This window comes from Uloborus diversus, chromosome 7 (genome assembly GCF_026930045.1).
Source record: "Uloborus diversus isolate 005 chromosome 7, Udiv.v.3.1, whole genome shotgun sequence".
Lineage (NCBI taxonomy): Eukaryota > Metazoa > Arthropoda > Arachnida > Araneae > Uloboridae > Uloborus > Uloborus diversus.
In genome coordinates, this window is record NC_072737.1 from 119,765,553 (window position 1) to 119,792,547 (window position 26,995).

General features: G+C 31.4%; 1 protein-coding gene across 1 annotated transcript in view; it reads right to left on the reverse strand.

Moving 5' to 3' along the window:
• Positions 1–483: 483 nt before the first annotated feature.
• The window catches only part of LOC129225560 (transcriptional regulator ERG homolog), a 49,579-nt gene continuing 23,067 nt past the window's right edge, over positions 484–26,995 (reverse strand). Inside the window, exons 3-5 of the mRNA XM_054860005.1 lie at positions 13,074–13,112; positions 9,443–9,487; positions 484–2,941 (exon numbers count right to left, since the gene is read on the reverse strand). Coding sequence (XP_054715980.1) covers positions 2,418–2,941; positions 9,443–9,476 — 558 coding nt within the window. The 5' untranslated portion in view covers positions 9,477–9,487; positions 13,074–13,112 and the 3' untranslated portion in view covers positions 484–2,417. The remainder of the gene's footprint in view (positions 2,942–9,442; positions 9,488–13,073; positions 13,113–26,995) is intronic.

Consider the following 26,995-nt stretch of genomic DNA (forward strand, 5'->3'; position numbering starts at 1 on the left):
ACTTGATCTATTGAGTTGCAATACCCAGCCTTAGCTAAAAATGGCGTTCGAAATTTTAATAAAAATTGAATTCGGTAATATTCATACATCTGATCAGAGATGGATAGAGAGAGAGATATTGCTTGTGGATGCACAACAGCTTGTAGTATCAGAGATTTTTTTTTTTTCAAGGCATGACTTGACACGAGTACTTGATGACGCATCCTTGACATCTTTAGAGGCATAAAGTTCATCTTCGGATAAGTAAATATACGAAAACAATGCAAAGCATAAAGTAATCTACTCTATTAAAAAAACATCTCTCATTTTTGTGTAGGACTAAAAGTTAAAAACTTTTGTTTCAATTTTAGTATACATACATGTAGTATGTTTAGTATAAATGTTTAACTGTCAAATACTTGTACATAGCCTGTGAAGAAACATGATACCCCCATAAAGTTTTTCACTTTTTTTTATTAAAAAACATTCGTGTTGCGTCAAACGTATAATTTTAAAATATTCATTTAAAGAAAGATACTTATAGATTAAAACTGTAAATGACGGAGTTAAACAATAAAAACATTTTGCTGCAAGTAAAAATACTTTATAACCTTTTACAAAATTGTTATTAGATTTCATAATAAAAAAAAGAATAAAATTTTCAATTTAATTGACTACTTACCGATTTTCATTTGCCGATTAGACAAACAATTTTTAAGCAGTAGTTTTAAGAAAGGACTTTTATCTCATTTTATTTTAAAGCTTTGAAGAAGGAAAGCAATATTTACTTTAAAAGATAATTGTTCCAGCAGTACAAGATACATATGCAGATATAACTTGCCAATGTACACAATAAAAATATATGGTTCTTAATTAAAAGAATTGAGAAACGAAGTAAGGCTATGTTTGGCAATTTGACAGTTATGTGGTAAGTTAATGCTACAGTTATATTTCAAAGCTATGAAATAGTAAGTTTATGAGTAACTTCAGTTAAAGTTGGGAAGTAAGTATTTCACATAACTTTCGACCTAAGATTGACAATAAATTGGCTACGGCATTCTTTGAACTGATTGGTTGGCTCAGTTCTGTACTTCAGAACAAGACTAACGTAAGTCACATAATCGCTACATTACAGAAGAGAGGGAAAACGTTCACCTGATGTACACAAGGGATGGGACTTGCACTCTTTAACCCTGGTAAAAAAATTGCAATGGATATTATTTTTTAGAATGGGGTTGTTTCTTTCAGTCAAAAGTAGTACTTTTAGTCACTGAAATTGATAGAATAAGCCAAAAAAATACATGAACCCAGAAAATTCTTTCATTTTCCCAACAGTTATTTTTTAATTAATTTTTTTAAATGTCTGATTTTTCAAACAAGGCGTGGTCTTGATGACGTTACAAATGATACTTTTTGGCGCATCTTTGTACCGCATTTCCACGTTACGATAATCAAGAAGTGCATTAAAATTGCTCTCTACGCTTGCTATCAACCATATCGTCGCCAATACACGTGAGTAAAAATGCGAATTAAATATTTTGCTCTGTGAATGGCAACACAGAATGGCATTTCATAATTTGTGATGTCATCGGCAAGAAATGTAAACAATGAAAGATCACCTGCTTAAGTAATTTTTTGAAAATATTAAACTTAAACAAATTATTTAAAAATGGTTACATCCTATGTTTTTAAGCATGTTCTTTCAGAAAAAAATACTTTTAAAATATTGGAAACGACCCCATTACGTTCATATAGCTCGATTCGGAATAGGATTCTACATACAATGCACTAATAAACTGAAAATCGCATTTTTTGGACTTACGCTAGTCTGGCTCTGGGGTACAAAGTTTATTATTCATATTCCTAACACCACAGTGAGTTAAGCAGGAGCTTTTTGTGAAAGTCACTTGATGGTTTCAGTAGGGTCCCCGTCGTGTGACGGGCACTCAAAAGTCATCAACAAGTTGCAGCAACTTACGAATATCAGTCCATTACGACCTCACAAAAGTATGTTACTGTGACATCTTCAGAAGGTCCTAAGGTGATGGGTCAGCGACTAACTGCCGCAGTGAAGTCACATGAAACATGTCACAAATGTGTCCCAGTGTGACGCTTGTGAGACATCAGCATTCTGTCACTTAGTGACTATAACAGTTGTAGTAAAGTCTTTTGTAGCTTTGCCATGACGTTTTGTAATATCAGAGAAATGCCCATAAGATAAGCCCCTTTTCACGAAATTACGAAAAAATACGTTTTGGTGTTTCTCTTCGTTCTATGGTTGAAATTTCTACTTGATGTTTAGGTTTGTCTGATATTCATTCTTTGTTTCTCGCCATTTGACTTTTATGCGGAAATAAACAGTCACTTTGGAAAAACCCTGCAATCACTGCAATTGACGCATTTCATTGAAAATGATCTATGCCCAAAAAACAAATGAACTATGCATAATGAGAAAAATGACTAGATAGAGCACCAGGAGGATGACTAGATACGTGAGCAACGTGACTTTGCAACGTATGCGTTGGTGGTAAACCTGGATACAGTCCTGGCGAACTCCAGTATGTTGTCTGAGGTTGGAACAAGCTGGGTCCTGGGCCCAAATCGATCCTTGGAGGCCCTGCAGACAGGAAAACGTCAGGCGATTGATATTTGTACGTTTGAGTTTCTGGAATAGGTGATTGGGACACTGCTTGCAATCCTTGGAAATCGAACTTATAAGCGTATCTCTTCCCTTGAACTTTCGTTAGAATGTTTTTGTCATAGTAATACCTCAAAGCACGACTGAGTTTGTCGTAATTCATGTGTGGTTTGCTTTTTCGCCTTCCCCATCTTCGGGCAACTTCTTCTGGGTCTGTGAGGCGAAATTCCCCGTTGCCCCCTTCCCATGTGATACAAGAGGCATTCCCACCGTCCGCTAGTAATTCTAGCAGAAATTGCCATAGCTGAATCTGACCGCTGCTGCCTGCAAAAAGAAATGCGACATCACAAAGAAGTATAAAAAATATAGTTCAAGAGCAACTACATTTTTATACATTTATATTTTATATTTTTATAGAAAATTTAGATCAAACCAAAGTACAGTACGACATCATTTATCTGGATTAACTGGGACCAGAGGCCATCCGGATTGTCGGAAATCCAGGAATCCGTGTGAATACGGTAAAAAAAATCATATTTTGTATCAAAATGACATATAATTGTTTTCAAGACATTAAAAATGTAAAGATTATTTTTCTCATAATTTCTGAGCAAGCATTGGTCTAGCGGAGAGCGGGGCTAGAAGTTCCGTTTTTCAAACTATCTCAAAATATGTTATAAAAACATGTTTCTAAAATTATTATTCTAAATTAAAATAGAGTAATATATGCCCCTACGATGTAACAACTGATTTTTGTGTAGCATTTCGTAAGATTTTTTATAATTCATAACACAAAACCATCTTTGACTATAAATGATACGATACTTCGCAGACGATACATAAAAGAGGGTAGCGCAAATAATAACAATGAACTCCCGATTATCCGCGGGCTGATATTGTTATTGCGGATTCGTTTATTTATTAAGTTGTTTTTGTGCTTTTAAATTACTGAACGTAGAAAATACTCATTTTAACTTAACAAGGTCAAGATCTATTTTTAGACATTCCAATATCTGTCGTCTCTTTTTTTCCCAAAGACATCAAACTCTCCTCGGTCACCAAAGCCTGACTGGTTGAAACCCGATTTTGTCATCTGCAATCCATATACCTGTAAACGAGTAACCGAGCCAGTTTTGCTAGAAAAAATCCCGACAATGAAAGTCCTTCACAAATTTGACCAGGCTAAACTCACAAAGGAGAAGCTAGAGTGTCTGTCTAATGACGGCTAAACAAGATAAATCTTAGACAGATCCACTTATGTTGGATATGATCTGTTTAATGAAACATCTGCGTTGTCTGAGCAACATTGAACTGTTTTACCTCTTTGGCTACTTTCTCAAATCACCACAAGCTGGCGTAATCCAAGCTCTAGAATAACAAATCTCACAAATTTCTCATCTTCATATCAAAGTACGAAAGATATTTTAAACCATATTTTGATCTTCAAAATTTTCATATTTTTCTATCTGTCTATAGAGAAAGATCAAATATTTTCGATGAAACACCAGTGAGAGTCGACATTCACCGATTTCCATATTTTACGGTAACGAATATATATATATGATATTTATTTATATGTGTGTGTGCGTGTGTGTGTGTGTTTTTTTTTTTTTTTTTTTTTTTTTAATGCACTGCTGCTGTATATAAATAGGGGCTAGGAGTTCCTTGGGGCTAGTTGTTCCTCGGAACAACTTGTCCCACAAAAAAGGAACAACTAGCCCCACAAGCACAAGTCCTTGAAAAATTAAATTATAGGTTAGATAACGAAATGTAATTCGTTTTAGTGCAGTATATTTCAGGATGCACTGCAGATATTTGCACAAAAACACCAAAGAACTAAACTCTATCATTTAAAGGTCGTGAGAAAGATCAAAAAGTTCAGAAACAAAAATATTTACAAAAGTAGATCAGTGATGCATTGCTCACGTTTTAATATACAGGACGCCACTGGCCTGGCTAGCATGGCTGCCATCGGTGCTCTGTAACATTCCATTTTACCAGGTATTTACAAAACACATTTATCTTGTTTCTTCATTGAGCTATTTCAAAGGAAACAACTAACCCGCGGGACTTTTAGCTCCGCTCTCCCCTACTATTTTCTAGTTTAAACACGTGTCGCCTTTAAGTAAAATGCGGTCAGGCAAACGTTTTTTATTTTGATCTATGTTTAATAGATCATAATTTAATAGATCAGCTATCATAAGTAAAAATTATTCATGTGAACATTTTTTTTTTTTTTTTGAAGGCTACGAAGTCAATCCGGATAAACGAAGTTCTACTGTAAAGTAGCCATGATGTGAATACCCGATGCTTTTCTCCTATACATGCTGCGCTATGAGTGGAGCATTGCTGACCGACTCAACTTCCGTGTTAATTACACTGAAGATTTACAGCGTATTTGCGTGTTTAATGATCCAATGGCAGTCTCTAAGGAACTTTAAACGTAACTTTAATTCACATCTGGCACATAGAGTGAATGGCATTTACTCCAAAACGTAACTTTAATTCACAGAGTGAACACACAACATGTGATTCACAACTGGCATGTAGAGGGAATGGCATTTACTCCAAAACGTCTACAAGAGTATATTGTGATTCAAGTCCTTTTTATACATCCTAAAATCGTTTTTGTCTGTCAAGCGGCACTAAGTACCTAAAACGTTTCCTCAAATTTAAGGTAAAAACTACATACTTAACAAAACAGTCTCATTTTAGAGGCAGTATCTATTACGTTTCTTTCAAATACCATTTTTTTAAATTAAAATCAACCGGGTTCTATTAGAATTAGGGATGTTCTTTCTATTTTTACAGTACTGGACTATTTGATTTCGGTAAATCTTCTACTACAAAAAGCAAAATGGGTCCTGGATAATGTGCTTCGACAACGGTGGTCACTCTACGCCTCTTAGTTATAAAGCAAATCTCTACTAGCATACGGCAAAGCTAGGAGACTTTGCGCAAAACTCAACAGAATAGTAAAAAAACACTGGTTATCAATGTTTTGCTTAACTATTCATGCATAATTGCAACATCATTTATTGGTTCTGCATTTTCATTGCTATTTTGCTGTTACACCCTAAATGTAATGCAACATGCAACAGTTATAGCAAAACCAAGAGGACGTTTTTGCGCAATCTGTCCTTATAGGGTCGGAGAGATTGCGCACATAGTTAGGGGAGATTGCTCTTAATAATAACTATATTAATTACACTTAAAATGATATTATTTTAAAGTTTTTACAAACAGCCATTATTAAAATTAAAAAAAAAATAAGCCTAATCATTTACTGATTTTACTTTATAATTACTTCACTAGAAATAATGAAAACATATCCATTGAAGCTAATTCTAGGATTTTTATACCGCTTTTCTTTGTTTTTCGTTTAGAAAATATAGGTTCAGTTTAAGTTTTTGATTTATTATGAACTAGCAACAAAACCCGGCGTTGCTTGGGTCAGCAATAATTGTGAGAAACAATCGCTACCTTCTTTCGTTTTCTGTTTTAACTGAAAGAACTCAAAACACACCGCTTTGACGTGATTAAAAATCGAGCTTCTTCCTTACCCATAAAAGTAAAATAGCAATACGTATGAAGAACGAACGAGTATTTATTTAGGAGCGAAAGCATGAATTGAAGCACATAAAAATTTGAAGAATTTCCAAAATATGAACCAACAAAAACAAAGATCAGTAAAAAAACTTTGCGCTTTTTTTAATTAAATAATACACACACACACAAAAAGAAAAAAAACTCTCTACTATGTTTCCCTAAGTGTGCAAAAAGGAGTTTCCAAATGTTTAAATGACTTTAAACTCATGTTTGCTCCGGAGAAGCATTGATTCAAAATTTTCATTATGATTACTTTTAATATTGCTGTTGTTGGTATCGAATTTTTGTAACAATGGGTTTTACATTTAATCATTTAATGGGGAAAGTACATGAAATTTACTGTTTTCGATCATAACTTTTTTAAACTAAGTTTTTTAGGAATAAATTATAGCCTAAGTTGCTTCCTGATAATGTAGCTATCTATGGGAAAAAATGGTTAAAATCCGTCCAGTAGTTTTGAAGCTTATTCCGGACATACATACATACATACAGAAGTAGCCATTTATGTATAAAGATGCGGATACAATTCCTAAGAAAGCAGTAAATGTCATGCTTGACCCAGAGAAGCCTTGATTCAAAATTTTCATTATGATTACTTTTAATATTGCTGTTGTTGGCAACAAATTTTCGTAACAATGTGTTTTATATTTAATCATAATATTGGGGAAATTACATGAAATTTACTGTTTTCCACCATAACTTTTTAAAACTAAGTTTTTAAGGAATAAATTATAGCCTAAGTTGCTCCCTGATAATGTAGCTATCTATGTAGAAAAAATGGTTAAAATCCGTCCAGTAGTTTTGGAGTTTACCCCGGACATCCGGACAGAAGTAGCAATTTATGTATAACTAGTGGTACCCGCACGGCTTTGCCCGTAATAGAAAAATTAAAAGGTCTCTTGGTTCGCCTGTATATTTACAAATAATGTATGGTGAATTTTCTCGCCATTTGGCTTGTGCCCATGTTACGGTTCCACGTTATGATAATTTCGTATCTCGCCAATTGGCTTGTGCCCATGTTACGGTTCCACGTTATGATAATTTCGTAATTTACTCGTCCATCTTATGATATTTTTGTTCTTAAAATTGGAATAGAAAGAGAACCACATTGAATTTTCAAAAAATCGCTTCGAGGTGCACACCCCCATGCTACAAACTAACTTTGTGCCGAATTTCATAAAAATCGGCCTAACTCTCTAGGCGCTATGCGCGTCACAGAGATCCAGACATCCTACAGACATCCTCCAGACATCCTCCGGACAGAGAGACTTTCAGCTTTATTATTAGTAAAGATAAAGAAGATAAGGTTGCAACTCCTAAGAAAGCAATAAATATCATGCTTGCTCCAGAGAGACCTTGATTCAAAATTTACATTGTGATTACTTTTAATGTTGCTGTTGTTAGGCAACGAATTTTCCTAACAATGGGTTTTATATTTAATCGTAACATGAGGAAATTACATGAAATTTACTGTTTTCCACCATAACTTTTTAAAACTAAGCTTTTAAGAAATAAATTATAGTCTAAGCTGCTCCCAGATAATGTAGCTATCAATGGTGAAAAAAAGGTTAAAATCCGTCCAGTAGTTTTGGAGTTTACCCCGGACATCCGGACAGAAGTAGCCCTTTATGTATAAAGATAAGGAAACAACTCCTAAGAAAGCAATATATATCATGCTTGCTCCAGAGAGGCCTTGATTAAAAATTTACATCATGATTACTTTTAATGTTGCTGTTGTTAGGCAACGAATTTTCGAAACAACGGGTTTAATCTTTAATCACTTGATGTGGAAAGTACATGACATTTACTGTTTTCAATCACGACGTTTTTAAACTAAGTTTTTTAGGAATAAATTATGGCCTAAGTTTTTCCTTGATAATGTAGCTATCTATGTGGAAAAAATGGTTAAAATCCGTCCAGTAGTTTTGAAGTTTACCCCGGGCATCCGGACAGAAGTAGCCCTTTATGTATAAAGATAAGGGTGCAACTCCTAAGAAAGCAATAAATGTCATGTTTGCTCCGGAGAAGCCTTGATTCAAAATTTTCATTGTGATTACTTTTAATATTGCTGTTGTTAGGCAACGAATTTTCCTAACAATGGGTTTTATATTTAATCGTAACATGAGGAAGTTACATGAAATTTATTGTTTTCCACCATAACTTTTTAAAACTAAGTTTTTAAGGAATAAATTGTAGCCTAAGTTGCTCCCTGATAATGTAGCTATCTATGGTGAAAAAAATGGTTAAAATCCGTCCAGTAGTTTTGAAGTTTACCCCGGACATCCGGATAGAAGTAGCCCTTTATGTATAAAGATTGAAGGCTTTAAATTGAACTTCAGACAATACACTTGTTTATTATTGCACTTTTACGATTTTTAATTAAATAAACAAAACGAGAGTTATACTTAGTTTCGTTTTATTCAAGTTGTACACCTTTTAGCCCGATGGAGGTGAAATTTCATTCTAAATGAAAGTAAAGTGACGGAAGCAATGGAATGAAACGTCAAAGATTTGAGAGCATTTTGCGACAACTTTTTGTTATCTCGCCAAATTGATAGCCGAAAATGATGGGCAGTACAATACATGACTCTTGAAAACGTATATATGCAGCCATGTTCTAAAGTTACTACATATTTATTGCCTAGCAAACTGGTAAAATGGTGTTATCATACGCTTAACAAAAGTTACCTGACTCTCAATCTATCTGTATATAGGGGCAAATCAACTGCTTTTCCTATTTTCTATCATGGGCAACACCGTGAGTACCTTAAAACGAGTTTTTCCAAACTTTTCCGATTTTCGAAGCGTTAATTAAGCCCTTCAGTACTCAATTGCTACGTCAGTCTACTCAAGTACTATACGGTTGAGAAAGAGGTAAAATCATTCTTGATTACACTTTTTTTTTTGATGGGTTCCTTTTTGAATCTCGAATGCGAAAAGTGTGATTTGTATTCGTCAGAAACAATTCTTTTATTCTAATTGTATTTACTGATTATTTTTCCAATTTTATTGCAGTTGTTTTATATTTTTCTATAAAATGCGAAATGTTTTATTTATTTATTTGGCATTTAAAACTTTTGTATTGTGAAAACGTATTCATATATTTCTCTCTCTCTCTCTTTTTTTTAATAAAAATTTAAGTTTATTGGCTATTACTCTTCGTATGTACTCATAAAATGAAGAAGTAAAAGATTGAATTGAGATTCATCAACTTACCAGCTGTAGAAAATCGACTTGATGATCCAAGCATCGGAGATGGATCTAAAACAGGCAAAGAATGCTTCTTTATAATGGATATACTCCAAAGATAGCATTAAAGTATTAGAAACTAGCAAAAATACCCGGCGTTGCCTGGGTCAGTAATAATTATGAGAAAAAATCGTTACTTGCTTTTGTTTTCTGTTTTAAGTGAAAGAATTTAAAACACATCTTTTTGACTTGATTAAAAATCGAGTTTCTTTCTTACCCATAAAACTAAAATAGCAATAAGTATAAAGAACAAAGTAGTATCGATTTAGAAACGAAAGCACTATATTTAAGCATATACAATTTTCCAAAACATGAAATTAATCTTCTCGTGTTTAAAAAGATTAACCTCTTGACACTTTTTTTTAACATGGAGTCTAAAACCTTCTCTGTATGGCTATTGAAGTACGAAGTTTTAAAAAAATATATAGCCGCGCTCGTAATCCCCTTATACTTGCTTTAGTTATTTTGGGAAATTTCAATCATTGTGGGCTCTTGGTGCGATTTTACCGAATTTGCTTGAATCGTTTTGGGATACCTTCAATGATGCTCCCCCCTTCATTCCTTACTTTGTAAAACGATATGATATTAATTTTCGTTGAGATATTATTGCCAGGTGCTGATATACTTTTGGTCTCCATAAAATGGCGCTAAAGAGTTTCATCCGAAATGTTTCCAAAATAAGTAGTAAAATTTGGCGATTGTTTGACATTGTGCAAAAAGGAAAATTAATGGAAGTTTTTGTGCTGTTTATGGATTTGCCTAATTTAGTTGCTGAATTATTTAACACAGTAAAAAAAGTTTTTTAATGATTCTTTGATTGGCGATATTTTGTTTACATGGTGAAAGCTGAGAAACATTATGACGTAGTCTTCGGCTTCAAAAACAGCGACGTTTAAAAAAACTGCCAAATGCATTAGCTACGGAAATCTTTCTGCAAAAATTTTGGCGATCTGCTGATTGATTATATAATGAGTAAGTGTTCAATCAGTATAAATAATAATAAAAACCATTAATTACATTAAAGTTCCGTTTAAATGGAAAATGATCAGCCAAATCCTGTATTATTTGCCAATCTTGTGCAAAAATCTTACTTCAAGATTTGACTCGAGAAAAGCCTTGAACAATCACGAAAAGATAGCCAACAATACAACAATTGCCGCTATCGAAAGGGAGTTGAGATGATACACTAAATACTGTATTGAGTTGAGGAAAGCCTTCGAACATGGAACTAAAAAGCTCATAACTCGTTTTTTATTCTACTTAGAAATTTCGAATAGGTGCCATTTTCAGCAGAAAATTCAGAGCTTTTGATGGACATATAATGTAAATATGTGCAAGCATTTTTCATCCCTATATTAGAGAATTTATACGAAAATTGTATTTTATTGCCCCCCTAAGGGGGTTTTGCCCCCCATGACGGGACGAAAACTACCCTATGTGTTATTCTGATGCATAAGTTATGTTATTGTAAAGTTTCATAAAAATCCGTTCAGTAGTTTTTGCGTGAAAGAGTAACAAACATCCATACATCCATATAGACAAACTTTCGCATATATAATAGTAGTAAGATTCTGAAATTGCGTCAGATAATATAAAATGTGCATTTTATAGAAATATTATCCAATCCAAGCGTTTCTCTCTTTCTTCACTTTTTACATAATTAACCACTTAGGGCAACTTTGAGCCATGTCGGTTAACGTTGCGCCATATAAATTATGTATTTTATCTGACTTCAATTTAAAAATAAAGAAAAGAACTAGAAGGTCCAGTGCTGCTCTTTCCTGGAAAGTTTTGAAAATAAGTTTCGTGTTCTTTTTCTGTGACTATTTTAAAAAAGAAACTAAGTCCCGTCAAAATTTCGTTTGTGTCTGTGTGTAGTCTTGGAAGCCATATGGCACATGCAGATGTAAAATTTGATACAAAATTAGTTCAGATCAGGAGGTTCTGCTACTCGGAGAGGTGATTTTTTATTTATTTATTTATTTATTTATTTATTTGCAATTAATTTTTTTAAATAAAATTTTTTCAGAAATTGCGCTTTCTTTTTTTTTTTTTTTTTTGCAATTAATTTTTTTAAGCTAAAATTTTACATAAATTGCGCAATAGGAAGACGAAAAAAGTCCTGTATCCTTTAACAATTTATATCATTCGGTAAAGCTTTTTTTTTCTGCAACAGATGAATTTGTTCCAAATTTCTCAATTAAGTTCAACGGGAGATATAAGCGTTTCTAGTTCAACGAGAATCCGAGGTTTAACTCGATTCAAGCTCTGTGTTGTAGTTGGGGTAAACCTAACCTGGCCGCGTCGTGATACTGGGATTAGAATCTGCGTAGTCTTAACACTGCTGCTGCCTGGTTAGGTTTGCCCCAACTATACACAGCAAAATGTTAACACATGTGTTTGGAGAACATGAACTTGAAAATGACTTTTCAAATGTTACGCACGATCCTTTAACTCTGCACAGGCACAGAATTAGTTTTGTTCGATACAGAATTACTTCAAACCCTGAATATGCTGAGTTCCAAGGTTTTTTTTTATTATTACTATTATTATTTTTTATTTGTCACATGTATTTTGACAGAATTATTTTTCTTCTACGGCGGTCGAAGAAAAGTGAATCGTCACATTGTTCTAACTATAACGAGTGCTTTAGTTAAATTCTATTTTCTACGGGATAGAGAATGAGATTTTCATTTTCATTTTTCACAAATCCCCGTAATTTTACAAAAAAAAAAATTGCAATACTGTACACAAATACTGGAATAAATCTAACTCTGAATTCACCCTCTGGAATCTATTTTTGAAGTTAATGGAATTGCTCTTCCTACTCTGTAATGTTCAAGCAATATTATAAATGATAAAAACTTGTGATGTTGTGAAGTACAAAAGTAGGAGTTTTTAAACAATTATACCTAAATGTTACTATTTTGCTTTAAAGTTGTACTACTTTTATTGAAATAATTTGTTTTTTTATGCCATTTCTGATTTGGCTCAAAGTGACCCGAAACAGCGGGGTAGCTTTGAATTAGGCACATAGTAGTTCCTTTTAAATAGATCTAATGATTATTATTTCCAAATTTTCGATGCCCGTACAAATACTTCAGACAATTTTCTTGCATTTTATGCCAATAAATACAATAAAATATGTTAAAATATGATTAGAGCAGATTAAAATAGAAAAACTGTTTCGCAAAGTTACCCTAAATAACTGTAACGTTTCAAATATAATTGGAAATGAAGAGCGTAGACAACATGAAAAAATCAATAAATATCCTTCTCTAACATGTAATTTTAATTTTGTATCATATAATTTCAGTTGTATTTCCCTACAGTTGTATGGCGAAGCTCTCATACAAGTTAATATAAAATCATTATCAGCCCACATTTAAATTTTAGAAGCATTGCATCTTTTTGTACAGCATTTTACACTAATAAAAGTTCGATTAATCCAAGTGTTTAATTTCATTTGGAAACGATGCCATTGTTGTATGCAAATTGCTTCTTAAAATTACTATTTAACTCTGTAATTTATTAAACATACGAACTTCATCCAAAAAACTAAGTACAATAATTTTTTCTAATATTTAAAGCTCCTTACCTGATGCTGGAGTAGCCCATGGTGTTTTGTAGGAACTTTCTAAAAAACAGAGCATTACTTAAGAATTAAACTAGAAACAATACTTCATATATATATATATATATATATATATATATATATATATATATATATATATATATATATATATATATATATATATATATATATATATATATATATATATATATATATATATATATATATATATATATATATACTAGCTGCAAAACCTGGCGTTGCTCGGGTTAAAATACATTGCATGATTAATGGTACATAAAATATTTCAGAATTATCTTTTTAACGTATATAATATAGATTTCTATTTCAAATATTGAGAGACTTAGTCGACCATTAAACATGCGATGTATATAGAGTATAACAAATTAATTAACTAATTATTTAATTGAAATTGAAATGATTATAAGTTAAAATACGAAACATCTTAGTAAATTGAAAAGTTATGTTTTATTTTCATAATTATTTACATACTATATTGAACATACAACATATGACAAATTCATATGTATATTACATACTATTATTATTACATACTATTATACATTCACACTTTTTAGTTTCTTTTCACAATACTTGTTTATAGACCACATTTATAGTGTTATTGTCCGGACTGTAAATGAACAAATTTCGAGGGATCTTACTCGTGAGCATGCAACGTATAATTGGACGTGTGCAAAGCATGGTTCCTTTAAGTCAACGCCACAGATTTGAAATGTTTGACCCTGTGCTTTGTTGATAGTCATGCTGTAAGCCAGCTTCACCGGGAATTGTAAGCCTTTAAAAGTAAAAGGCAATCCATTTGATATTAAAGGTATCCGTGGTATAAATACTATTTGTCCTTTGTCTTTACCTGTCATTATACTGGCTTCGATGATGTTATTTTGTAGCTGTTAGATGCAAAGTCTCGTACCATTACACAACTTCGGTGAATTCAGATTTCATAATAAAATAATTGGTGAACCAACTTTTAATTTAAGGCAGTGTAATGGCATTCCTGGAACATTTAATGAATTTAAAAATTCAGTAGGGAAATTCACGCTTTCTTGTTCATCAGTCATTGTATCAATTGACATGTAAATTTTTTCTTCTCCCGGAATCATTTCCTGGATAATGTTGTTAATGCCATTAACAATGTCGTTCTTCGTTGCTAAAATTATTCGTTCGCGTAACCATTCTGAATTATTAAAATTCTCAGCAATATTTGGATATACTTCATTTATAAGTTGTTCCGGTGTTTCAACAACATTACATAACTCACTAATTAACGTAATTTGTCCAGCACTTTTGTCTATCGGATAGGTGCCCTCTCTTATTTGTAAAGGTTTTTCAGAAAATTCTTGTGCTTTTTCATCTCCTGAAATTCGTGCTCTCATATTTGTCGTTAATTTAATTATTTTCACATGTTCCCATATGATTGACTTCTTTAAGCAAGCATTAATTTCATCTGCCGGTGTCGATTCCAGAATTACAGGCAGCGTTTGACGAAAATCGCCTGATAGTATTAACAATACACCTCCCATTATATTCGTGTTGTAACGTAAATCTTGAAGTGTTCTATTGAGTGCGTCTAGTGCTGATTAGTTGATTATGATGTAAACGTTGTAATTTTTGAATAATATCTCTTTGTAGTCCTTGAATATTAGAGCAACGTTGATCTGTTTTTCATCTCCAATAAAATATATTTGAAGAAATTTTGGAGTTTCCTCGGACATTGGCAGAAGTGAGCCTACTCGGTGATAAATTTGACCTTGAACCCTAAAAACCGGACTGAAATTTTCTTCATGGCATATTAATAAAGTTCCAAATGAAGTCATTTGAAAACAACAGTTGTATTGACGTATATTTTGTAGAAAATGATTAGAGTCTGGTGCTTTTCCAGTCATATATTCGAGTAATTGTGGTGGTGGTGGTGCATCTAATGCCGGTAAATTGACTTTACCACTCGAGCAGCACATACCAGCAGTTTCGCCTTTAAATTTCTGAGTAAGACAATACTCACATATCGTATTCATTTTTCTGATGACAATGTTTGGCTGTTCACTGTACTATTTTTTGCAATCATAACTGAAAGCCTGGAGTTCTAAACTGCGTAATTGATGTGTAGCAGCTCGTCGTTGGCGTAAAGCAAACATTCTTTCGTTTTTTCTTCTATTTTTCAGTTCACGTTGATCGGCAGATTGACGATTTCTTAGTGATCTCACTCGAGATCGGGTTTCTTCATTAGTATGTGCTCTTTCCTCTTCAGTTAAATTTTCTCTAATTCTTTTTACTCCTTTGCGAATAGTCGAAAGATGTTGTGCTCTTTGTTCTCCTGTTTCAGTTTGACGTGCTACTTTTCTTCTTTTTGAATCCAGTTTAGGTTTTGAAAATACTTTCTTTCGTCTTGGCATTGTAAATATAAACAGTGTAATATGATTACTCAAAACTCATATCTGGATTGGCACACGAAGATAAAGCTACCAAAAAGTCACTGACTTTCGGTTTATATACCATCGAATATTGAAATTTCTAGTACCAGAACAATCTGGAATAATCATATAGTTTGTTCGTTCTCACTTGTCAAAATCACTTGAATTTATATGATCACTGTTCACTCTTGACTCAATCAATCTTTGCGCGACTGTAAACACGATTCAACTGACGAAAAATCACTGACTTTTGGTTTATATACCATTGAATATCGAAATTTCTAGTACCAGAACAGTCTAGAAGATTATAAATCGATCTTAGCAGTTGTCCACGTTTTAGAACTATCTAGATCATTCTAAAATATTTTAGAACGTTCTAGATCATTCTGAATATTTTTAGAACTTTCTAGAACATTCTAAGTCGATTATAACGTTCATAGACGTTTTGGAACTTTCTAGATCATTCTAGAACATTTTAGAACTTTCTAGATCATTCTGGCAATTTCTAGAACCTTCTAGAACATTCTAAGTCGATTATAACGTTAACAGACGTTTTAGAATTTTCTGGATCATTATAGAACCTTTTAGAACTTTCTAGATCAATCTGGAAGTTTTTAGAACCTTCTAGAACATTCTTAGTCGATTGCAGCGTTTGCGCATGTTTTGGAACTTTCTAGATCACTCCAGAAATATTGAGAATCTTCTAGAATAATCTAGATTGATTGTAACAGTTGCACGCATTCTGGAGTTTTCTAGACTATTCCTAAAATTTTATGAACTTTCTCGTAGTTCTCATAAGTTAGAAAAGGAAAGACATATACTTTTTCACATTTTTGCCACCCACAACCACCCACTTCCATCCACCGCAACCAAACTCCCTTATTCCCACCAGGAGACCAAAGGGTGCTTACCACCCCAAGCAGAAGTTGATTGGAATTGGTGGTGATAGAGAAAACCCTGTCTTTACGTACGCACATTAGCATTTTATATATATATTAAGATTAAGATAAGATATATATATATATATATATATATATATATATATATATATATATATATATATGAAACAATATTTCTGTACATAAATATAAAACAATATATTTTATAATAAAACCTGCATTGACAAATTATTTTTAATTTTTGCCAGTAAATTTGTACCTACAGAAAAAAGGTGGAAAATGTTCACTTCTTGTTTTCATGGGGCAAAGTGAAAAATAAAATATTTTTCGAATGAAATATTTTCTACTCCATTATTAAAGGTAGTTTTGATAAAATAAATGAGTAAATAAAAAAATAAATGAATAAATGCAATATTTAATAATGAGTTTATAAAATGCAAATGAATAAATGCAATATATATATATATATATATATATATATATATATATATATATATATATATATATATATATATATATATATATATATATATTGCATTTATTCATTTGCATTTTATAAACTCATTATTAAATATTGCATTTATTCATTTATTTTTTTATTTACTCATTTATTTTATCAAAACTACCTTTAATAATGGAGTAGAAAATATTTCATTCGAAAAATATTTTATTTTTCACTTTGCCCCATGAAAACAAGAAGTGAACATTTTCCACCTTTTTTCTGTAGGTACAAATTTACTGGCAAAAATTAAAAATAATTTGTCAATGCAGGTTTTATTATAAAATATATTGTTTTATATTTATGTACAGAAATATTGTTTCAGAACAAATTTCCAACTTTTTCATTTAAAAAGAAAAGGAAGTTATCTTAACTATTTCATCACTTCGCCCCACATTCCCCTACAGTATTCATTCAAGATGAGTTTCAGTTTAACAGAGATCAAATCAGATAGGAACAGTTTCGATATAGCCACCTTTCACCAGCAAGTTACAAGGCACAACCAAAGGGTCAAGTTTAAAGGCACTCGACTCTACTGAAACAGATGCACATTGCAATATTAATGGCAAGATTACCGTTCTCCACTAGTAATTGGGCGACTGAATGAGAAAAAAAAATGGCGATTAAAAATCAACTCTCAGTTGTCACCAAATCGTCATTTCAAAAAATAAATTAACAACATTACAATGTAAAAAATGATAAGGTAATTTGCAAAATCTTTCCCACCAAAATAAAGAAGCAGCTTTTATTAAAAATATAGTACTAACATTAATTAATGTATTATTTTAGAGTTATTCATTTGCAAAAACTAAAAAAAAAAAAAATCGTTCGGCACTCAGAGTAAAATAAAGTGACTGTTATTTAAAGAACTGGCTACTAATAAAGAACGAAAAATAACAAAAGTTGTTCTTACTCGAGAAAAAGATTTTGGATTGAGCATAATCATTTCAATCTCTTTCTTTATAAGAGCACAATGTGCAGTAAAGTTCGTTTTGCGCAGACATTGAGATTACATCTTAAACAGCTTTTGTAGGATATCTTTTTATTTTCTCAAACCGTACCGATCCCATTTACAATCATCTAACATTCCATGCTTCAAATCTATCACATTAATCTGGTAGTCAGGAATGCATGATGGACACAAAAATTAAATTGATTTTCTTTTTCTTTCTTCTACTTTCATTTTTATTTATTTATTTATTCATTTATTTATTTTATTTATTTAGTAATTTTAATTTATTTACTTCTTTATATATTTCTATTTTTCATAATAGTGAAGCTAAATTAGAGTTTTTGTCAAAGCAATGTCCCTAAATTTGAATCCTTAAAAAGATGAACATTGTTTCAAGATTGAAAATTATCAGCTTTAATAGGCAGTATTTTTAGAACAAAAAATGCAAACTGGAATAATCGGGCGAACTTTTTATTACTCATTTTTACTATTAAAACGAGCTGATGTGTGCATCACATGACTTTCTTTTACTCTAATTTAATGTCATTTCTCCATTATTGGCAATTTTAATGTGATTCAATAGTTTACTCTCTAAACATCACCAACAATGGCCAAATTGAAACAGATTTTTTTTTAAAAAATCGCCAAATTTGTCGTTAAGTTGGCGACAAAACTTGGCGATCAAAAGGCTGGCGATATATCGCCAAGTGTCCGCTGAATTATAACACCACTTGAGTTTACATCGAAATTAACAATGATTTTCCCCCAAAAAGGGACAAAAGACCCCTTTAGAAAAATCCGAATGCAAACAAAAGATAAGGTGCACAACTAGACCCCACTAAGAGTCTACGTATCAAATTTCAACTTTCCAGGACTTACCGTTCTTGAGTTATGCGATATACATACGCACATACGCACATACATGCATACGTACATACATACGTCACGAGAAAATTCGTCGTAATTAACTCGGGAATCGTCATTATGGATATTTCGCGTGTCTATACGTTCTTAGGCACTTATCCACGTGTGGTCGAGTCGAAAAAAAAACTCAATATTCATTGGGGGTGAGTAAAATGGAAATTAAGGTCGATTTTTGAGTGAAAATTTTTTCGCGAATACAATACTTCCTTTTTTGTAAAAGGAAGTAAAAATCAGTAGAGGAAAGTCAAATTCAGGAATTTAGAACCTGCATTCTCAATTTCTGTTTAGTATAGAAACCCTTTAACAAATTCATCAAAAACCAAAGACAAGAGTTTATTTTTTCCAGTGTTAAATTGAAACTAATTAGGTCTAAATTGAACCAAATATCCATTTCAATACAAGTAGAAGTCATCATTGTTCAATGATTTTGCCTTCTGTATAAGGCAATCTTGATTAAAGACATGGTGCAATAATTGCTATGTGAAACATATAGGTCCATAAACGTTTTGCCGGTTCAAAGTCAAAAGCAAAAAAAAACTAGGTCTGTAGAAAGCTGCTGTTGTTCTTAGCAAACATTTGTTCTCAGAAAAAAATTTAGGTAGCTGGAAGCATTGTAATTAAAATATTTCAAATATAATTGGCATTGCAACAATAGTAAACATATATCAAGCACAAGTTGACAAATCGATTTGCTAATTTGAGCTTGATACACACTATTGTAACTTCGTTGCACAAAGATATTTATTCATTTCATAATTGCTTTCATGTGGGATGAATAAGCTTTTAAATGTGAGAAGTGGTTCGGAATTTAAACAACTCTCTTCTAATAAAATCATTAAATTTCTACGAAAATATAATCTTATTTATCGATTCATCAAATTATATATATCGTTTCGACTATGTACGATACGATAAAATTATGTACTAACGACGAATTATGCACGATGTCATCCATCAGTAAATTATGTACGATAATATATTCTATCTTCTTGGCGTTGACATTAATAATGAAAAACTATACTTATTGACAAAAAACGCTGATGCCTTTAGGTTAAAGAGAAACTGGTAAAAGAAACTAATAAATTAAAACTTAGTTTAAAAGATCGCTTATCAAAAAAGAAAGAAAAAAAGAATTCACATTGAGAGATTACCAGTAAACAATGTCCTTGTATCTTAATAATAAAAAAAATGCTTAAAAGCATTTGCTGATTTAAAAAAGGAAATTATTTAAAACTAGCGCAAATCTTAGCTGTGATAAATAACATTTTTTAACTAGATAATAATTTTATGAGACAAAAGTTTTACCTGCAAATAGCATGATGATAAAAATCAATCCAAATTAATTTGATTATCTTTTACCCCTTCGAGTTTTCCATGTCAAATAGATAGGTCGCATTATTAATTTTCACTGGAAAGCCTCACATTCGTCAAATGTTGCTTCATGAATTTCGGATGCATTTTCTGTGCAAGAGCATGATCCTGCTTCCTCATCCCCAGCGACTCCGCCTTGTGGGCGTTGCTAGAGCTACTGTAGCCAATCAAGTTACGTGATTAGATCCTACACTCCTAAGCCGTTTTCCGCATTCGCTTCCCACTAATCGCTGGATTAAGCATCTAGTTTCCCAACACGTGGGAAATATATTTTTTGCATTGAAAAAGATAAATGAACAATTTAATCAATACTTAAAATACCCCAACTCAGTTATTCCATCCGAGGACTGCAGTTTCGTGCTTTTTAGCACTCATCAGCCCGAAATAGGAATTATCTGAGCTGGAGGCGAAAAACCTTTTAAGGGAGCCAAGAGAGCCAAACAAACTGGTAGCTAATGTAGAATTAGCACACCAGATGAGTGACCGCAGCAATGGTGCAGTTTAATCAATGTCTTTATACAATTATTTATAAGAATAATACAATATAAGTTCAGTAGAAGTTTCTGTCACAGGAAAATATTGATTTTGAATACTATTTTTTATAGTACAATAGTGAAATATCATGCATACGATCTAATCTAATTTTGGACATTAAAAATGGTTATTGTTTTTTGTGGTCCACGTTTTTGCGGTTTTCACATTTCATAGTGTTGTATCTTTATGTTCCGATACAAATATTGCATATAATTTCTTGGAATAGTACTTAACAATTAACTTATTTTTGATAATAAATTTCAATACATTTTGTTACTTCTAAAAATAAGAAATAATTGATTTTTTTTTTGTAACCTAACAATAGAAATAAACATTCAAAACAAGAAATATACTGAATCATATACTTCACAAAATGTATGATTCGTTACTAATTGATTTAAAGTTGAAAGAGTCGCAAAATCTCTCAAAATGTAAAAACGTATTCAAACTATTCAAACATAATAAGCAATAAGCATATTCGAGCACTCTTTAACTTAAAAAATGATCTTCATTTAAAATGTATTTTAGTTCTCTATCACACTAAGCAGATGTTTTGAGCGTCTTAACACGCTCTAGTGAGCATGTTTCAAAAGCATTTTACACTTATTTTTCTGATGTTAAATGTTCGTTGTCAAACATTCGGAGGCGCAGGGCGGTAGCTAGGCATTGATAGAAGGTAGGGCACTTGATTTACATAGCAAGTTACTCCAAAAAAAATTTTATGGGGAAGAATTTCACTTTTCTTACTCATGACCCGGAGCGTCAAAGAGTTAAAAGAAATTATACTTCTATACAGTTGCTTCAAATAATTCTCAAAATTGTTTTTCAAATAAGTCACTTTGCAACATCTCCGAAGTAAAGGCAAAGAATGTTAGCCATAATAATTGACAAAGTCATATAAAATAGGTTAATGTTTTCCGGCCATTTTAAACATAACTTGAACTATAAAACTATTATTGCTTCTCGTTTTTAAATTTTTTAAATTTTGTTCATAAATTTCAACAAATCAAAATTTGTCCTTACTAGATTTTATTTTATTATTATTTTTTTTTCTCCAAATTGCGCTCAAATTTTTTAATCCACAAAACTAATTAAATGCTAAAAATTGCTTTTGTCACACATATTTCAAATTAAATGAATCATTAGGTTCACAATGAGCAACTCAGTGGAAAGATAAAGTAATAACGGCACAAATTTCAAAAATAACTTAACTTTACGAATTTTGCACCCCGGAACTTGCTATTTTTTGCGTTGTTAACCCCTTAACACGCATCTACAATATTGCTGCAGTTTGCGCTTATACGAACGCAGGTTCACAATGAGCAACTCAGTGGAAAGATAAAGTAATAACGTCACAAATTTCAAAAATAACTTAACTTTACGAATTTTGCACCCCGGAACTTGCTATTTTTTGCGTTGTTAACCCCTTAACACGCATCTACAATATTGCTGCAGTTTGCGCTTATACGTTGATTTTTTATTTTTTCTGCAACAAAGATAAAATGTTAACTTATTTTTAAAAACTTATTTATTTATTTATTTTTTTTTATTATTTCTGCACAAAAGTAAACTGTTAATAGAAAACCTCCTTCAAAACGCCAAAAAAAAAATCGTTCGGCACTTTGAATAAAATAAAGTGACCGTTATTTAAAGAACTGGTTACTAATAAAGAACAAAAAGTAATAAAAGTTGTTCTTAATCGAGAAAAGATTTTGGATTGAGCATAATCATTTCAATCTCCTTCTTTTTAAGAACACAATGTGCATTGAAGTTCGTTTTGCGCAGACATTGAGATTACATCCAAAACAGCTTTTGTAGGATATCTTTTTATTTTCTCAAATCGTACAGATTCCATTTACAATCATCTAATATTCCATGCTTCATATCTATCACAGTAATCTGAGTTTATTACTTTATTAAAAAATTCAAAAAATTTATTATTTAAGATTTGATTGAAATAATATTGCGAGAATATTGCTAACGAAAAATGCTCATTCGTATCTTGCGCGAAAAGTTTTCTTGCTGAGAGGGAAAAGAGAATTGCTGTATATTAATAATTTTGAAATTAAAAAATGAAATATTGCTTCACTCACATGGATTTTTATGATTAGTAAAGCCTCTAAAATTTAGACGCTTTGCTAATCATAAGTCTAAAACATTTGAATGCTTAGTAAAATTATCGTACATATTGTTACAGTAACTTAAAAATTAATTTTAAGATCTCCTTTTAAGTAAGGGAAGATGAGGCAAAGTAAAATAGAGAAGCAAAATATTTTATACTGTTTGCAGCTTCACCTATATGGAAATATTTTAACTATATTGTTAAACAAGTCGTTCATTCCTGGCATAGCTATCTCTAAAGATCAAGATGCACAATGATACAATTTTCAAAATTTGATACTCATATTGTAGTATTTTGTGGTGTATTAAAAGTGTATTTAATTTTTTTTTTTGATTATAAATGATAAATTTCTTGCTATTGAGACATTTTAAATATTATTAATGTTCAATTTATAATTTATTTATTTAACATTAAGGCATGTTATGATTTTAAATATTTAATGCAATTGATAAGTGCTTGCAGGTCAAAGTGAAATTGTCTCATTCATTTATTTATTCATTAATTTATAAAATCATTTACGTATTCATTCATTTGTTAATTCCTCTACATTCATTAATATATTTGTTCGCTTATTTTGTTTTACATTCACTATTTCATTCTCTCATTTATTTACTAATCCATTAACTTATTTATATATTTATATATACATTTGTTGGTTCATTTATTTATTCATTAATTCTATTTATTTAAAGAAAAGTATTTTAAAAAATAAAATAGAAAATATTTCAACAAAAAAAATATTTTAAAAAGCATTTTCAAGAAGCTAAAAATGAAAAATAATGTTTTAATGCAAGTTTCATTATAACATACATTACCCTCTCTTTATGCACAGTAATTTTGAAAACAAATTTCCACTTTGTTCATTTTGAAAGTTGTAGTTTACCTGAACTATTTCACTTTGCCTCACGTTTCCCCGTATTGAAACCTTACAATGGAAAAATTATGCAAATGTGTTTTTTAATAACAATTGGGCTGATTTTAAAATTATTTGTAAACGAGTTTTCTTTAACAATTTGCAACGATTACAAAAAACCACAAAATTATGTGAAGTTTATGACTGAGAAAAAATTTTAATTAAGAAGCAGGCAAGTTATTTCAAAAATTTGCAAAGACGGGAGCAAAGGGTTTTTATTTAATACATTTTAGAGGGAAAACACAGAAAAATACATACAGCAATTTATAATTACATAAGGTTTCTAAAATCCTGTTTCAAATTATTATATTTTAAAAATGTTTCTTAAATCTATAACTTCAATCATGATTAAATAATAATTTATCAATGCATAATTACATTATGTTTCTAAAAGGCAGAGAGGGTTCAATTGACCCTCCCCCCCCCCCCTCCTCTCTTCATCGTTCAAATGACTGACCAGTTTAGAAGATTCTTAAAGCTATGCAAGTCAATAGATTTCTTTTTTATTATATACCAAAGTGAATTGAAAGATAAAAAATATTTTTTCAGACTTCCAAAATAAAAAAAATTACAAGAATCAGTTTAGAACTAAACAAAACATTGAAATGTTTTCGATTGATGTTAATTTTGACTCACTGAAGTGTTGTAGAAAGATAGTATGACCAAACAACTTTAAAGACTCGAGCAATAATTTATAATCGACAGTTACCTACCTAGAACCTTTTGCAAAATAAAAATGGCGACAATTTGTTAGTAAACATGCGTCACATCTTTTGTCAGAGCTGAAAATTTTTTGGACCTTTTACTTTCCCATCACTCTCTTATCTATTGGATATAAAGTTTCACCCCAAAAGAGATAAACAAATCAATTTCTCACGCTCACACCTCACAAAGGGATTTTGATGTATCACGTGCGTGCATCCCTTGAAAAAAAAAAAATAACTTCGCCTCCCACGCAAGCATTGACCAACGTCAACAAGCCCTTTTTGCTCCACTGCTCTTTTCACAACAACAAAAGAATAAATATGTGGAAGGCTCATCGCGGGGTTTTTGAATAGAGAGTTTCAGTTCCAACCAAGTACAAATACTTGACGTGGTAAAAGATATCAGAACTACCTTCTAGAGGCGTGATAAAACTGTTTTCAAATATTTACTGCACATCTGCTTTAGTCGCATCGGTCATCGGTTTACGTTTAATATGAAAATTAAAGCAAGCGTAAGGTATCTATTTTGTTTTATACCAGATATGTTTGCGTGAAATTTTCAGAACTTCAGAAAACTTATTTGTGAAGTTCGTCAAAAATAAGTAGAAACTTCAGACAGTAAGTTCAGGAGAAAACAACCTTTTAAAGACATGAATTTGCAGTTAAAGTGTTCATACTTGTGAATAATTTTGTTTTGATTTGTGGCGAATTTACAGAAAAGCTATGTCTTTGATTGGATAAACTTTTAATCTATCAAATTTTTAATCATCTAAGCCTTAACAAAAATAAGGTTTTAGCTAAATTAAAAAAAAAAACACAAACATAATTGATGATTCAACCTGCGGTACCTGTCTGCGTGAAAATTTGACCCGTTGGCGTAGATTTGTATCTGTCTGAATAAAAAAAAAAGAAAATCCGAAAAGATAACATTTTATAAGATATATTTACACTAATTTTGTGATTACCTTTCTCAATTTTGTGTTATTTTTTCAGAGATTTACTTATTTGCTCCTAATAATAAAAAAAATTACCCAGCAGTGCATTTAAATATTATTCTTAATCATTCGCAAGACGTGGCCTTTTTGGCTAATTGTCTTTAATTTTATTTATTTATTTTTCTATTTACTTATTTTTATTTTTTGGAGGGGGGATCAAAAACATCATATGTCACATCAAAAACATCATATTTGACACAATTTTATAAAGAGGGAAAACCAGTTTGGGAGGCAGAAATTTTTGTGTTTTCCGTGATTTTTTTTTTCAACAACGGACGATTAATTAGTATTTGTTCAAACTTGAAGGATATTTTATTTATATTTTGAAGCACACTTTGCAATTTTTTCAAGTCATTTTTGCCAGAAATAGAAGAGTTAGAAGCTGACGTCCATGAATGGTTGCCATCAGAGCTTGTTGCTGGTGTGCATTCTTGAAGTCACAAGTTTTATCTGTAATCATTACATTTTTTTTATCGTTAACAACATATTTTCTCAGAATATAAACCTAGTTCTGGTTTTAAAAAAATAAAACACAATAAACATTTTATGCTTTTGAGGTGTTTGATCCCAAAATTCGCGTTTTTCTACCATTTTTGTTCACCTTTTTCGCATTAAAAAATATTTTTGATAATAATATCATCTAAGAATTAGGTTCATATAGACGTCAATTGAATAAAGAATATTCACACAAAATTTCAGGACGATTGGCCTATAACGTTTTGTGCTAGAATACACACCAGTTTTAAAAAAAAGTCGTTTCGAGATAAACGCGATTCAAAAAAAACTGCTGTGAGCATTTTCGAATCTTCACATTTTTTAAGTGCTCATAGCATTGAAACTAAACCAAACTTTGAATTGAAATTTTGGCAACATATTCTTGAATAGTTCTACTAACATTTTATGACATTAAAACATTGGATTTTTTGACCCATCTAAACTTGTTTCCCCCCTTAAATTATCAAAAGTCTTTTTTTCTGAAGAGTTCTTTTTTTTTTCTTTAACACAAATGCTTTTTGCCATATGTTTTATTAATTAAAGTGAATTTTCGAAAATTAAAGAAGACTTCCGTCACTGTCATGCCAGTCAAGTTTAAAGATGTTACTACTGATTAAATTTTTAAGACCTTAGACCCCCCCCTCCCTCCCCAACCCAAAAGCACAGATTCAATACTGATTTAAATTTAGGTAAAATTATACGAACTTATAATAAGTTTGAAGATGTTACGAAAGTGATTTTTTTTTTATGACAACAGTCTTTGACCAAAATCTTTTAATCGCTATTGTTTATTGGTAAAATTGTGCGAAGTCATAGAAGACTTTCTACACTGAAAGTGTGACAGTTTTAGCAAAATTTATTTGTTGCCTCAAAAATTCGCAGTTTATGCCTTTCCCACTTACGTTTGAAGACTTGAATGCGTCACTTTTAATACCTTCTCCAATGGTTTTGAGTGAATGTTTGACCTTTAATTTCACACTTTAGAAACCTAAATGTTCAAAATTTGCATTCAAAATTTTCACCCTGTATCTCTGTCTAATATCCTCATTTGAACACAATTTAGAAGTTATTTGTAACTCGAAAACACA